General features: G+C 29.3%; 1 protein-coding gene across 2 annotated transcripts in view; it reads left to right on the forward strand.

The window, feature by feature from the left end:
* LOC107455866 (uncharacterized) overlaps window positions 1-17,165 on the forward strand; it is a 251,210-nt gene that overhangs the window by 169,740 nt on the left and 64,305 nt on the right. The window contains exons 1-2 of one of the 2 annotated variants that reach the window (XM_071188189.1): window positions 14,655-14,778; window positions 16,401-16,603. In XM_071188189.1, coding sequence (XP_071044290.1) covers window positions 16,409-16,603 — 195 coding nt within the window. In that variant the 5' untranslated portion in view covers window positions 14,655-14,778; window positions 16,401-16,408. Of the gene's footprint in view, window positions 1-14,654; window positions 14,779-16,400; window positions 16,604-17,165 lie in introns of those variants that run through there. The other variant, XM_016073588.4, reaches the window with a different exon arrangement.

Here is a 17,165-nt window from a genome sequence, read left to right on the forward strand (position 1 = left end):
CACATTGCGTTACATGGAGAGGCAAACCACGAAAGCCTCCTATGGTCATGGGGACTTTAACCAATCATCTGTCTACCACTGAGGATATTTTATGTTTATGCCGTAGTTGGTGCAAGCCGGGAGCGAAATCTAAATATAATTTCAGATTTCAAAAATGGTAAAAATAACTGATTAAAAAAATTCTTACCTCTGGAAAACACCTTTAACTCATCTAAGGAATCCTAGGGTTCAACGGAACCCCATTTGGGAACTACTGCTTTAAACAATCACGCATTAGTGGTTTAAAATAATATTTAAAAAGAAGTGGAAATTTTTTTCTTAATTATTGTAAAAGCGAGTGTTAAATATAAATGTTTTGTCAATTTTGTGAAAAAATTCCGCTCATTCTTTAATGCATTTTAATTACATCTCACGTATCAGAATGAGGGCCAACACATTTTACTTGGTTTACCTGTTTCATACGGTAATTCGTGGTAAAAAAATTATGATAAATGCCAGTACAAAGTAAACGGTCATTTTATTTAATTACATACGTACCTGACGGTGACATTACCCACTTTTATGATTATGACACAGACTTTTGAATTATTAATACATTCTTGCGTACACGATAACTTTGCATCATCTGCAGTTTTACAATTAATTAAATACTTTCTCTGCAACCTTTTTAATTTTTGGCTCTGTTAAATGACTTTTTTAATCAAACTACTATAATTATACTTTAGATTTTAATACGAGAGGGAATTTTTCTCAATGAATAAAGATAATTTTGTTTCTGTTTCATTTTTCGAGACTAAATTAAATCCCATTTCAAATATTTAAAAAAATTAAAACTGTTTCCATTCAAGCTTTGAAGCAACTATAAAAGTCTATGGTGAGTACCAGCACCAATCAGACAAAAACCGCTTAGGTACCAAAACGTGAGCGTAACGATTCCACGTTTTCGGAAGCGTGACTTACGTTTATTCCATGAAAAATTGTAGGCAACATTCCAAAAATGCTCAACAACATAGAGGACACCATCCATTTTTTCCAGGCATAAAACTACTCATTTTTCCTTAAGACGTTGGTGGTATCCACAAAATATTTTCATTGCTTTTTAAAGGACGAAAAAAAATGGCGAAATAAAGTCTGGCGGCATCGGTATTATGACAAATCAGAAAAGCAAGCGTAATCAAGTCCAATAGCACGAAATGGTGATAAAGTCCTTTTCCGACAGTAAATAACTTGGAGGGGGGAAAGGCACCCGCCTTTTCAATCAAGGAAGTGAGGTTGTAAACTGGGAAGAGCACTGGTCTGCCATTAGATCTTCCTTTTCTGGGGTTATTGGCAACCCAGATCCTGTCACCATCCAATATAAGCTCCAGCTCCAAGCCACAAGCTCCCCAAGCTCAGGCTATTTCCCCCAATTACAAGACCGTGACTTTTCCTTTTTGTGTTGGCAGAAGCAGCCACCTACAACACAGAGAGCTTAGGACGTGATTTTTCTGCATCGCGGGGGACTTTAGCTTCCCAACGCCGTGATTACTGTAGGATATTAAGAACACGTATTTTAAGCGGTCTTTTAGATAGCACTTTGGGGTAGTAGAAAAGGTATAGTGCTGTAAGATATAGTCGTGAAGTAGAAAAAAGAGGGGCGGGGATTTTCATTGATTGAAAGTCTTGATTTTAGAATAGGTGCTTGCAGTTGCTGTTTTATTACCTCTTTTCTAAGAGTTTTGGTGTCGTTAAAAGGCGTCGGCTCATATTCTCGATGGTGAAAATTGGTTTCGGCGTATCTTTTTAATGGGGAAATAATTAGTTGTTTCGTAAATTTGTTTTGGCCATTGTTCCATTACCTGAAATGTGATCTTTTTTGTCGATATTGTTTGTTTGAAATTTAAGCTTTTAAATATGCTTGAGTATTTAATTTTAATAAAATAAAGAGAAGAAGGAATTTCTAAGTCAATTTTACACAAATAATAAATAAACTCCTTTGTAAAAAGGCTTATTCAAGGTTTTAACAACCCTCAAATCGTTGTAAGGTGGCGAGAAAAATTTGAAATTGAAAATTTTGCAAAGAAAACTTTGAACATAATTTCTGTTCTAATATGAGTAAAAGCTTTAATGAATAAATTGCCATCAATATAAAATTATTTTTTATTTTCTGTTAAAATGCATATTATAGCTGTTTTCCTTTTTTTTTTATCTTACTTTAAACATTTATTTAAACATTTTTAATAGCTTAACCGTGATCTACTGCTCCGATCTGCGTGATTTGAAACATTTTCCTATTACTTCTTAAAACTTTGTGGAGTTAATTCTTTTAATTTTCATGACTTTGCCAGCCAAGGCACAGAAATAGACCAACCCTTTAAATGTTGAACATAGGTTTATTTAAAATTTATATCATAATTTCTGATTTATACAGAGGTATTTCGATAATAGATTCTAAAAAGATAATAGATTTTTTTGCGAAACTAAGGGAATTTAATAGTTATTTCACTACCAGTGTGATACACACAGATATATATATATATATTGTATAGAATATAGATTATACGTTATATTGTACGTATAACATATATTATATGTGTATTTTCATAAGGCGGAAGTTGTAATTTCAGAAAAAATGTTTCTTTTTTCTTTGAAATGTACGTATTTGAGAGAAAGGCGTTAAAATGAGCAGGTAGCAATCATGATAGAGAACAGGTAGGTAGATACTAGAAGAGTAAGTCGCGCTAGAGCTTCACAATGGACTATTAGCGATGATCTGAAAAACATTCCTAAGGATCAGCAGAAGATATGCCATCACAATTTTGATCCTCTGCAAAGAAGATTGCCTCCCCGGTTTGGTAGTTCGAAGACCTGCTCGCGAAATCGAGCACTTTACAGTAGAATAGTTTAATGAGGACAGATACCGCACACCCTCGATCTCTACGCAGGCTGATCAAAGTGAACACCCACCTGCATTTCGACTGAAGTCAGCGATGCTTAACTTCGGTGTTTTTATGGAAATCGTCGTCTTTATGATCAATTAACTGCGGGTCCAGAGGGGGCAGTTTTTGAAAATCCATAAAAGCGCAACTAGAATTGCAAGTTACAGATTTTATTATAAACTTAGAAAAATGAACTTAGTGAATTTGAGTGAAAAAATCTGAACTGACTAAAACACGATGGTTATGCAGTTTAAAAAAAGCGAGAAATATTTGTTAGTATTTTTTTTTTGTATTTTTAAATATAATAAATGATTAACAATTAGACATTCTAAAACTTCAATTACTACGGATTCTCCGTAGAAGGTGGAAACTGTTTTCACTGTTAGCAAGGATAATGAAATTATTATATGAAAATTAGGATTAAAAAAAATTTCGTCAAAAACCAATCACAAGTAATTTAAACAGATACAAAGTATTTCAGTTCTAATATATTTTTTTATTTCCCCGTCAGTTTCAAAAAATTCTGATTTAGTTCACTCCCATTGAAAAAATAATAATAACTACGGAAAGCCCGAAAAATTGGAGTCTCTGGTCTCTTTTTTTATTTACCTGTCATTTTCAAAAAATTCCGATTTAGTTCACTCCCATTGAAAAAATAACGGAAGCCCGAAAAATTGGAGTCTCTGGTCTCCTTTTTTATTTACCTGTCATTTTCAAAAAATTCCGCTTTAGTTCACTGCCATTGAAAAAATAATAATAACTACGGAAAACCCGTAGAAATTGGAGTCCCTGATCTCTTTTTTTATTTACGTGTCATTTTAAAAAAATTCCGCTTTAGTTCACTCCCATTGAAAAAATAATAATAACTACGGAAAACCCGTAGAAATTGGAGTCTCTGGTCTCTTTTTTTATTTACCTGTCATTTTCAAAAAATTCCTCTTTAGTTCACTGCCATTGAAAAAATAATAATAACTTCAGAAAACTCGTAGAAATTGGAGTCTCTGGAAGCTACATAACTAAATCCTTCAACTATTTGAAGCAAAGCTTCTTTTTTTCACCACAAAGGGTTTCCATAACTTCCATTTACGAAAAATGCATCCACCTTCAAACCCAAGTTATTTAATTATTTTACTATTTGATAGATGGTAACAATTTCAAAAGCGATTTTAACAATTACGTATTCTTTTCGAACAACTCATTTGCTAAAAATAAATAATTCTTGCATCATAAAATATTCCAATTTCGCTTGCCTCCATGATAAACTCAAAATGAAGCGGTTATATTGTAATTTTTATGAAATAAACTTTAGTTCTCTTTTTTCCTTGAATAATGATCCAATAATTATACCCTAGGGGCGTTGTCTCTTTTGCAGTTACAGCCCTGTCAAGAGGAACTAAGATACCGTAACAAATATTCCCCTCAGGGGGTCCTGCAATAAAAGACAGTATTGCAGTAAATAAGGATCTTCAGCATGATAAACATAAGACAGCTTATTTTCTAAGTCATAAGGGGACATGGTATCAGAGACAAGTAACTTTCTACATAAGATTTGATTTTGAAAGAACTAATTAGCATTTAACTAATTTTTGAAAGAGATCAAAGAGGAAATTATTAAGAGCCAAAGAATTATTAGTTTATGGCTAGAAGGTGAAAAAAATATTCAATCAATGATTCGGATTTCAGATTTGTAAGATGCAATTAGAAAATATAAGAGCTTCTTGAAGATTAACAGTTTTCAAATATTACTTCAACGTCTTGAGTTCGAATGCGAATCTTAACACATTCCATGAACTTGGGACTGCTGAACAAATACTTTATTCATTTAATTAGTTCAGGCGTTGAGACATTCATTGAAAATTTGTGCGAATATTTCAAGCGAATATGTTAATAGTATGAAACTCCCCTAAGAATTAGTTCGGCGAAATATCGGAAAAGAGATAAATACTGAAATAATAAAAACTATATAGCATATAGCTATTAATTATAAATTAAATTTAAGTAATATAATTAAACTTGCCTTAAGAAGATGTTCGGAATTAAAAAATTTAACTTAAGCATTTTTAAATTTATTTGAATAATTAAGATAATATACTTAAACTAAAATTAATGATGTAACTTTTATTAAATTATTTATTTTAATAAATGTTGCTATATTATTTATTTACTAGCTATAATTTTAGTTTTCAAATTACGTATGTGTCCTAAAATTGCGATAACTTCAAGGAAAATAATGATACATTATGAATTAAATTTATGTAAATACAATAAAATTTAAAATATGCTAGACACTAAAAAGATTAAACTTAAAGATAATTGAGTCCAGTAAAAAAAGCAAAAATGAAACTTTAGCTAAAATTATTAATTTCGCTTCGATTAATGGATTCGAATTTTTATTCTACATAGGATTTGCGATTACAATTATTTAATAGTTGCAATATTAGTTTTGAACCTATTTTTTAAATCAAAATTTCTCACGCAAATTAATTTCTTCTATTTATAAGTAAATTTTCTTAAAAGCTAGGGTTTCACATATTTTGAAAAAAAGAAAAAACTCCTTTCAAATCGTTTTTATATCTAATTTAACGGAATTTTTTTTCAAATATGATTAACAATCAATAGTGGGGCATGAAATTAAACAGGAATATATAAAAAAATTTTATATCATTGGGTATTGAATCACTTTTTTAATTGATTTTTTCTAGGCGAGTTATTAAACTTAGAATCGATTTCTCCGAATTATAAAGCAAATTGCAAGTAATATTCAAAATGCATAAAATAAACATTTATGGGAAATATTTTTGCAATTTTAATGAAATTCAATACTCAATATTTCAATATTCAATATTTTCAATATTTCAATATTCAATATTTCAATATTTCAATATTTCAATATTTCAATATTCAATATTTCAATATTCAATATTTCAATATTTCATTATTCAATATTTCAATATTCAATATTTCAATATTCAATATTTCAATATTCAATATTTTAATATTCAATATTTCAATATTCAATATTTCAATATTCAATATTTCAATATTCAATATTTCAATAGTCAATATTTCAATATTCAATATTTCAATATTCAATATTTCAATATTCAATATTTCAATATTCAATACATAATTTTTTTTCAATCAATATATATTTAATATATTCAATTGGCGTCCAGTGCTTGCAAAATAAAGTCAAACAAGTTTTTTCAGAACTGGATTAGCATGTTTATCTATCTTCAAACTCTATTTGGATGCTATAATGGATTTTATCATCTCCTTTTGCTTTGTTTTGCTAGTCTCTATGCTCGGAGGGTTTAAAGCATGTCTTCTCTTTTTTCTTCATTTGTATGCTATATGTAATGAATTTAATCCCGTAAAGAAATATGTCTCAAGATTAACTATAATATTGCAAGTTCTTTATAGCTGCAGGACAATAGCTAATAACCTACCAGCTTTTAATCATAGGATCATTTTATCCAGTTCTAGTAAATTGAAAATTGAATTACATTATAAGCAGAACAACATTTTATTTTGATTTTGCAAAGAGTTAAAAAATAACAATGTATAATTATCATGTACTTCAGCTCATCTTGATACCCTGGAATCTTGTTTTATTCACATGACTGCTGATACTCCTGTTAACGACATTAGTTCCTCCCCTTTCTCCATAGAACCAGGTAAAAAGTATTTTATCTTGATTTTACCCTCTCGGTCACAGTGGTTTTTCTTGTTATGTTTTTCTTTCTTGGCTGCTGTGGTTTTTCTAGTTTTATGTCTAATCTTTATTTTTCCCTTCTTCGTTGGCAACTTTAAGTTTTCCACTTCAAATCACTTTTATTTTCTCTGGCAAGTCATGAAAATTGGAGCCTGTTTTTGAGCATTTGAAACATGTCGGTTCCTATTTCAAATTTGCATATTTTTGAAGCGAATGAAGTCTTAAATCAAATTATATATTATTCTGAATTCGATAACTTTTTTCCTTCATTGACTCCTACTAGTTACAAGTTAAAAAGATAAATTTTAACTAATAATGTATTTATTATTAGAAAGCTTCACATAAAAATACAATTTACTAAATAAAAATAGTTTACTTCTTTACTCACGCCTTGAAATTCATGTATCATTTTGAGGTTATTTTTTACATTTAAGAAGAAAATAGATATTTAAATTTTTCTAGCAAGAAAACTAAAGAGCAGCATGAAATAATTTTTAGATCAAAGACAGGAACCCCATATGGCAAATAAAAACATATTTTTATCTTTCCTTTAGTGTGATGAAATACAATACACTGACTAATTGTCTTATCATGTTTTTGTGTACCAGACAATAAACAATGTTAGAGCCTTAAAATCAAAAGTATTGATTATTAGCATTTTTTATTGTGTAAAGTTAACTCTGATAAGAAGTGATGTAGTTTTTTCGTTGAAAAAAAAAAACTTTAATGATTTCTTGGATGACGTATGAGCTTGAAAAGTGCGATTTATTTTGTATAACATATTCTTAAATAAAGTATAGTATTAACTGCAATAACCACCATATTTTAGTGTAGTTTATTTTCTAGCTCAAAAAATGTTTTACAGAATTAATGATCACGTGTGTTTATTCAGTTTAGTTTGGCAAGTGTAATAAGTATGAAATTTTGAGGATTGTTCATACATTTATTGTAAGGAAATAGCTTTAATTTAAATAATGGCGAGTTTTGCATCAAAGAGGTATCCTATTTATGCGAAAAGAAGTGACTTTATTATATCTAGTTCTGTGCATATTCAAGTCAAAATATTTGATGGTCTCATCAAACTATTTTGATGGTTTATGTTAGTTTCAGAGCAATTCATGATGATTCAACATAATTTGATGGTCACCATCATCAAACATTTTCCATTATGCTTTCATGGTTTTTGATATACCAACAAACTTCCATCATTCTTTGAGAAAAAATGCTACTTTAATACTATGATGGTTAACCATTAGAGAAGTTTGATTCTCATGGATCAACAATCCATGATGATCCATGATGGTCCATGATGATTTCAACAATACAATTCCATGATGGTTTAATGGGAATTCTTGTTGGTACTCAAGAGTAAAGTTTTTTTTTCTCAGGATTTTTTTCTATAGTTCTCATTTAGACAGTTTTTTTTTATATTCTGGACCGCCAAAAATCAGTGCAAATTCCTACATAGGGGTAATCACGGCTCCTGATCGTTCCAACATTTGATTTCTAAGAATTTATAATGGAAATTTCTGATGGTACAACATGAACAAACCATCAAAACAAGTTGCTATTCTTATGTTCGGTTGGACCATCATAAATCAGCCTGATTTCCTACAGAGGGATGATGGTTACTTAAGTTGGTTACCATCAAAAATTAAGGTTAATGATGGAATTATTTATGGTTGCCACGAAGATTCTGCTGGTCCATCAATGAAAAACCATCAGAATGTTTGACTTGGGTATCGTTATGAGGATATTTAGTATCGTTAGCTAAAGTTTAATGGACTGTCTAAGTATTGGGTAATGCGGAAAGAAGTTTCAATAAATGGGATTTTTATCTCCAGGATTTAATATATGGTTGCACGTCAAGGTCTTAAAAAGGCACAGACACCAATTCCGGTATTGAAATAGTCTAGTATTGAAATAAAAATGATTTACTGCAGGATATAGGCAACCTATTCAAGCTATTTCATTTGGGTGAAAAATATATTAAATGATAGTTTTTGGTGGTATGAAATATATTAGTGGTTAATGCTTAAATCACAAGCATTGACCTGAAAAGTTCCATATCTACTAAGACATGCATTTTAACTGTTAACAAATAGTAGTAGTCTTAAGCTTTTTTATTTTTAACCAAAACAATTTAGAAATTAAATTGTTAGTGGCAATAATTCCTGACTTATTTCAGTAAACTGACCGGCCGATCTCGGCCCGAGATGCCCTGTCAAACTCTAGTTCAGTCTAGTGACTGCTAGCCACAATTTACAATTAAATTTAAGTGTTATCACTACTTGCTTTTTCTCTCATAAAAATAAGCAAAAAGTTGTTTTCTTATATTTCTTTTCTCTTCTTGGCTACTTCTAGAGATGCCAATTTACTCCGGACAGCGAATAAATATGTTCGAGTTTTAGTCTTTTAATGTATATTTCTTGGTTTAGTAAATTCGATTTATAGGATTTTTACTCTCACTACTTCTAAATAATTCAAGAATTATGTGACAGGCTTTTTGTTACTGTTAAGCGTATTAAAAAATTCATAAAATTAACCAAAAATCTTTACATTTTAGTTAGTAGCTTCATAAATGCCATTTTCTACGTTTTTTAAAGAAAAAAAATAATTAATGCTTATTTAAAGAGTTTAAAATTTTGAAAACCATTATAAATAGCAATTTTTCTGTGACGAGATAGCAGTGAAACTATTTTAATATTTCATAGCTGGATTTTGATTGCAAGATTATGCAAATATGATTTAGTTTTTTAACTGTGTGCTTACTTGGGTGTTTATTAAGTTAATTGCTATATTTACATTATTTTGTTTTCCATTTTGAAAGAATTGATTAAGATTTCCAATTCCTTTCAATTGAAAATTTGTTGAGCCGTGATGCCTCAGAGGATAAAGAGCGTTCGTCTTCCAATGAGATAAGCCGGGTTCGAACCCCAGCGATGACTGGTGGATACGAATTCCACATTCTGCTTGCACCGACCTCAATGCTGACGTAAACTATCCTCAATGGTAGACGGTTCATAGGTTAGAGTTCCCTTGTCGTCAGGCTAACCGTGGCAGGCATTCGTGGTTTCCTCTCCATGTAACGCGAATAAATTTCTTCAACGTAGGCACATTTCTCCTAATACTTGATCCAGGAGCTCCCTTGTGTTCTGGATTGGGTTAAAAATTACAAGGCTATGAAGTTGAACACTTAAATGTCAACAAAATTACGCAAATTAACTTAAAATGCTGTTAATTCCGCGTTGGCATCTTTTTTGTGTGATAAAGTTTTAAATGCTGGAGAAACTAAAATAAATTCTGCTTTAATCGAATATCACTTCTTTTACTACTAGACTTTAATAAAACAAATCTTTCTAATTTGGATTTGTATTAGTAAAGTTGTAGTTTTACGTAAAGCTTAAGTGATAGCTAATATAGTAGAAACGGACTTTCACAACATTATTGTGTAAAAAAACAGGTATTAATGGGCTTATCAACATTATGTAAAAATGTTTAGATTTCAGGAGGAGATATAAAACCAAAACATAAAATAAAATGCATAGTTTCAATGTTTCACTATTTTTGAAAAACACGAGAAAAATAGAAGGAACAAAACTAAGATTGATAGAATAGAAGAAAGCGAACAACAAATAACTAAATGAAGACGAATATACTCGTTGATTCATGACTGAAGATTTTCTCTCAAACACTTGCGATGTTCTTGTTTCCATTTCTGTTTTGAAACCAGCAAAATGTTTGCTTGTACTACTTGCTTGGTTTTTGAAAAGCGAGGAAGTTTCACTGGGAAAAAAAATCGTTTTTCAAATATTTAAAGCGCTTTTTTTTCGTCTTCGACATGTCCGTGTGAAGAAAAAAAATAAAGTTACTTTTCTCTGATCTAAGCTATAGTCTGGGTTTACTTCAAGAATCGTTGGAATTGCTATGCTTTGGAAAGAAGCAATTCTGAAAAATCTATTGCAACATGGTAAAATAAGAAATTGAGCTAAGTTTTCCCAGCCGAAAAATTCCATCAACATTTCGTTTGAAGGAAAAGTCAATTTTTTGAATTCAGATACATTGTAAGAAAAGAATTTGGCGAGATGATTGAATTGAGATTAAAGTTCTATTAATCTCATGTATTTTTTTAAAATATATATATCTTACTATCTTATTAATTTGAAACTGTTTTTATAGGTTATGTATTGAATTTTAATGTGTAAATGTAGTTAAGAATGTACCCTAATCACTTAAATGAATTTAATTGCCTCAAATGCATATTTTACTAGCTTACTTATATTAAGGACATGTCAATTAATAGCAATTACTCTCATATTAATAACTGTGACTTACTTTACAATAAATGTGATCGGAATGTTTTAAGAAAAAGAAAATTTTAATTTCTTAGCCAATTTATGCCTAGCTACTAAAAATTAGCGCTATTTCTTTCTGGTTTACGATATAGTTCATGTTTTCCACAACTATAGTTTGAATTGCTATGCTTTGGAAAGAAGCAATTCTGAAAAATCTATTGCAACATGGTAAAATAAGAAATTGAGCTAAGTTTTCCCAGCCGAAAAATTCCATTAACATTTCGTTTGAAGGAAAAGTCAATTTTTTGAATTCAGATACATTGTAAGAAAAGAATTTGGCGAGATGATTGAATTGAGATTAAAGTTCTATTAATCTCATGTATTTTAAAAAATATATATGTCTTACTATCTTATTAATTTGAAATTTTTTTATAGGTTATGTATTGCATTTTAATGTGCAAATGGTGTTAGTAATCAATGTAGTTAAGAATATACCCTAATCATTTAAATTGATTTAATTATCTCAAATGTATATTTTATTATCTTACTATTATTAAGGATAAGTAAATTATGAGCAATTAAGATAATATTGGTAGCTGTGACTTATATTGCGATGAATGTAATCAGAAAGTTTTATGAAAATTTTAATTTCTTAGCCCGTTTATGCACAGCTACTAAAATTGGAGCTACTTTTTCTCTAGTTTATAAAAAAGGCTGTGTTTTCTGTAAGAATAGTTTAAATTGCTATGCTTTCGAACGAAGCAAATTTGAAAAATCTATTCCAACATGGTAAAATAAGAAATTGAACTAAGTTTTTCCAGACGAAAAATTCCGTCATCATTTCGTTTGACGGAAAAGTCAATTTTTAATTTAAAAACATTGTAAAAAAGGAATTAGATGAGATGATTGAATTGAGATTAAAGTTCTGTTAATCGTATGTTTTCTTTTCAAATCTATCTTACTATTTTGGGGTAATTTGAAACTATTTTAATAGGTTGTGTAACACATTTAATGTGTAAATTATGTTAGCAACTAATGCAGTTACGAATTTAACCTGAGAACTTAATTAACTTTATTAAGGAAATTAACTTTATTGATTCAAAAAGTTTTAAACGCAGAAGATATGTACCTTTTACTAGCATTCTATTAATGAAAGAATGTAATTACAATCACAATTAAAATTATTAATTTAAACTTAAATTTTTATTTATGTGATTATTGTTTCCTTAAAAAAAAGACAATTTTATATTTTTAATATTTCTATTAATCAAAAATTCTATAAACATTACGTTTCGTTCAAAGGCAAGATGGAATATCGATAGAAACATAGTCAAAACGAATTTTGTGAGTTGTCAGAATTGTGACCAAAACTCAAATAATCTCATGTTTATATAGAAATAAAATAATATAATAAAACAATGTTTATATAGAAATGAATATGATCATTATTATCACAGTTGGCCAGGCAGCCCATTGTGGGTCAATGCCTTCTTCTTAATATTTCTCCATAATGACTCCATAGTGTAGTATATGGTGACAGATGCATGTTAAATCTGTTGAGTCACAAAGTCCTCCACGTTCCCATAACAAATAATATCTCCGGCGGTAGTGATCCAGTAGTTTCCTTGTCCTCTGGATTGGTTCAAAATTACAAGGCTACGAAGTTGAACATTAGTAGTCGTAAAACCAAAATTTGATCTGCTGTTCATTGATGGTTATGAAATAAAATAAAATTAATTGCAAGAAAATCAGACTCCAACGAATCAGCTGATAATTTTAAGAAGCGAAATTACAAGAAACGAAGAAAATAAAGTTTAGCCATCCTATTTTGGAATAATGACGAGCTAAAATTAAGCAAAATAAATAACCGAACCTACAATAAAAATCCTGGTCAAATAATTCAAAATATTCAAATAAGGTCAATGCATTTTATTTATTCCTTCTATTTTTATTTATTCCTTAACCATAAGCTCAAAGAAATTATCTTTCATTTCTACGATCTCTATTCTACGATCTCTATTCTCCTATTCTCAACTAAGCACAATATTTTGATCGCTTATATTGCTGAAAAACAATGCTAAAAAACTATGTTGGAAAGGATTCCTAAAATTATAAGAAGCGAAAGTAATAAAGTTTAAATTTCATATTTTTAAATAATAACAAGCTAAATAAGTGGCAGAACATACAAAAAAATCATGGTTGGAAAATCAGAAAACATACAAATAACGTGGATTTATTCATTCTATTTTTATTTATTCCTTAATCCTTTCAAAGAAATTACCTTTTATTTCTACGCTTTCTGTTCTAAAATAAGCATTTTATTTCGAACGCTTATATCTGAAAAAGAATCCTGAAAATGATTGCTAAAATCACAAAAAGCGAAAATAATGAAGTTTATATATCCTATTTAGAAATTATAACGAGTTAAAAATAAGCTAAATAAATAACTGAACATGCAATAAAAATCATGGATATATACTTAAAAAGATTCAAATAGTGTCAATGCATTTAATTCATTCCTTCCATTTTATTATATTCTTTAACCATAAGCTTAAAGAAATGACCTTTCATTTCAACGCTCTCTATTCTAAACTAAGCCTTTTTATTTTAATCGCTTATATTATCCGAAAAACCAGACTGAAAATGATTGCTAAAATTATAAAAAGCGAAAATAATGAAATTTATATATCCTAGTTTGAAATTATAACGAGATGAAAATAAGCCAAATAAATAACTGAACATACAATAAAAATCATGGATATATGATTAAAAATATTCAAATAGAGCTAATGCACTTAAATCTTTCCTTCCATTTTTATATATTCCTTAACCATAAGCTTAAAGAAATTACCTTTCATTTCTACGCTCTCTATTCTAAACTAAGCCTTTTTATTTCGATCGGTTATATTATCTTAAAAATAAAACAGCGAAAAAAGCAAAAGATTTCTCACACATAAAAGAAAGAAAAAAAATATTTTGATCGTTTTCTTCCAACTTTTTGATAGAATGTAGCCAAACCTACGTTTATTGCTCTAGAATCCTATTTTGAAATTATAACGAGATAAAAATAAGCTAAATAAATAACTGAACATACAATAAAAATCATGGATATATAATTAAAAATACTGAAATAGTGTCAATGCATTTAATTCATTCCTTCCATTTTTATATATTCTTAACCATAAGCTTAAAGAAATTACCTTTCATTTTTACGCTCTCTATTCTAAACTAAGCCTTTTTATTTCGATCGCTTACATCAGAAAAAAATGCTGAAAATGATTGCTAAAATTACAAAAAGAGAAAATAATGAAGTTTATTCATCCTATTTTGAAATTATAACGATCTAAAAATAAGCTAAATAAATAACTGAACATACAATAAAAATCATGGATGTATAATTAAAAATATTCAAATAGTGTCAATGTATTTAATTCATTTTCTCCATTTTTATATATTCCTTAACCATAAGCTTAAAGAAATTACCTTTCATTTCTACGCTCTCTATTCTAAACTAAGCCTTTTTATTTCGATCGCTTATATTATCTGAAAAACAAAACAGCGAAAAAAGCAAAAGATTTCTCACACATAAAAAGAAAGAAAAAAAAATATTTTGATCGTTTTCTTCTAACTTTTTGATAGAATGTAGCCCAAACCTATGTCCATTGTACTAGAATCGTCACACCCACATCAGCTGTCTTCTGTTTATTGAAGTGAAGCTTGCGCTATATTTAGGATGGGTGGAGACTAGAGGCCTCCTTTATTTCACCTGCCTAGACTCTTATGTTGACTTGATGTTGCGAAAATCCTTAATCTAATTTTGAGAAGTTGGAATGACCGCATAAAAGACCAGGTACCTTTCTTTATTAGCACGAGATCCCTAGATCCGGAGGAGTTAGGGAAAAAATAACATTCAATCGAAGAGTTTTACGTAAAAGAAAACTTTCCTTTCCCCTTTTTTCGGGGTTTTTACTTTTATTTTTGCCTTCCTTTTTTTTCTGAGCTAGGCAATAGCGAACGGAGTCATTAGCGAGAAGTTGTGAGGCTGACGATCTTCTCGCCTGGCTAGCATTTAGATTGGAACAGTTTGTGCATTTGACTTAGAAGAAAGTGGTGTTTAAATATATCCCCAATTGTGGTATTCTTAGGGTGCGGTGCAGGTTTTGGGCATCAATTTCTTCCCACATTTCGCGTGATACATTTAGTTTGAATATGCGCCTTATTCATTTTTTATGATTATATTCACAGAATTATTCTGAGGAACGGCAAATAAAAAGCGCAAAATCGTTTGGCGGTGATTTTTTTTTACATAATTTGTGTTTCATATGAAAAAAGTAAATAAAAATTTTGTATGTGGGATCATTATGGTTTTATTTGGTAAAAGTCTTAAGAAAAAAGTATTGATTGTTGAAAAATTAAGTTTACTTTGTATATATCGTATTCAGTGCGTATGAAACCCTTTTTTTATTATTTAGGTGTATCCTGCAAATTACAGTAAAAAAAGTTGTCATTTTAAAGAAAAATCGTTTCTGGTAGTAACAACAGCTGAGAGGGAAGACAATATATTTTATATTTATATCTATCTTAAATTAATTATATATATATNATATTATATATATATATATATATACTTTATAACCCGATTTATAGAAAATATAATACACTTTCTTTATTCCTTCTTTGCTTTTTATTAGTACTACGGATATTTTAATATGCTGGAGTTTGTGTTTTGCATTATTTCGATTAGGCTTTTTAAGAAATGAAATATTAGCAAAAATGCAAAATTTTAAACAACACATCAACATTTACCAATTGAAAAATTAAAAAAATCTATCTAGTTCAATTCGGTTTCTTAATTATCTTAGATAAAGGCTAATAATTTACAAATAATTGAGTTAACAGTTTTTAAACGTTGAAAAAAATAATCAGGGTTTAAATCAAAGGTTTAAATCTATTTAATAAATAATCTTGCAAGTAGTAGTAAATTCACGTAAAACCAAATAAAAATTTAATAAGATATCAACTTAATATTTAGAGGTCTGACTGTCTGGAATTTCTATATAGATATGTTTTGTTTAAGAAGTAATATCGTTAGTGGTCCCATATGTATTAAATGATGGATTTTTAACAATTTTTAAGGTAGAGACCCGGCTGGGGGGGGGGAGTGGGAGTTCGTGAAAACAGTTAAGATAAATGTTTTTTTTCGTTTTTTTCTTAACTGTTCAATTTAGTCAAACGGAAAACAATATAAAACTGAAACTTCAGCTGATTCTGATCGACTTTTTCTATAAAAAAGAACGCAACACTTGATTTTATAAATATATACAGATGCTTTTTTTTCCTAAACGAAAGCTGACATTGTCTATATAACAGTGCTTTTTCACTATCATTTCTGTGTGCTATTTTAAACAAAACATAGTTCAGATATTTCTAACTATTGGAATTCAAGAAACATAATATTTTTTTTTTTTTTAGTTGGAAGCATGCGCCTAGCAAGATTGGAAGTTCCAGGCGCAGTGGTCATTGGGGAGAATGTTTGGCTCAAGTGCGACTTTGATCTAGAAGGGGATGAACTGTATTCTGTAAAATGGTACAAAAACAATGTAGAATTCTATCGTTATCAGCCAAGGGACAGGCTGCATGGCCAAATGTATGACCTCTTGGGAGTTTATGTCAAAGTAAATGCACTTGCTTTTCTTACACTTCAATTCTATTATAGGTTAAAAACTCTTGTTTAGAAATATTTTTATTTCAAATGTATTATTTGATGCATTGATTGTCTACAGATGAATAATGTTATTTGTTTGGCTTAATACATTCCCAACTACTGTTAGTAAAATGGCATATTTTAGGAGATGCAAAAAATATTTTTATTTAAAATATTTTTAGAGCAATAATAATTCAATTATTTGCTGGTTTCTAATTTTAGTTACACTTTATTTTTTAATTCTATGCACTCCGATGTCACCTCTTGAGGTGTCATTAAGACTCACGACTCTAAAATTAAAATATTTTATAGCTTAGTAATTAGTAGCCACATTATTTTAAGAGTTCATAAAAATATATATAACAATAGTCTATTGGGTATTATAAATGAGTAGTCATAGTAGTAAATATGATTGAGTAGAGTAATTGAAGAAATAAGAAATAAATAAAAGTGAATTGAGTTTCTACCACTTTTTACATAAAAAGTAGCCCTTTGGCATCCCGGAGTTATAAAGAATTCTGTACGCATTAGTT

This window comes from Parasteatoda tepidariorum, chromosome X2 (genome assembly GCF_043381705.1).
Source record: "Parasteatoda tepidariorum isolate YZ-2023 chromosome X2, CAS_Ptep_4.0, whole genome shotgun sequence".
In the NCBI taxonomy this organism is placed as follows: domain Eukaryota; kingdom Metazoa; phylum Arthropoda; class Arachnida; order Araneae; family Theridiidae; genus Parasteatoda; species Parasteatoda tepidariorum.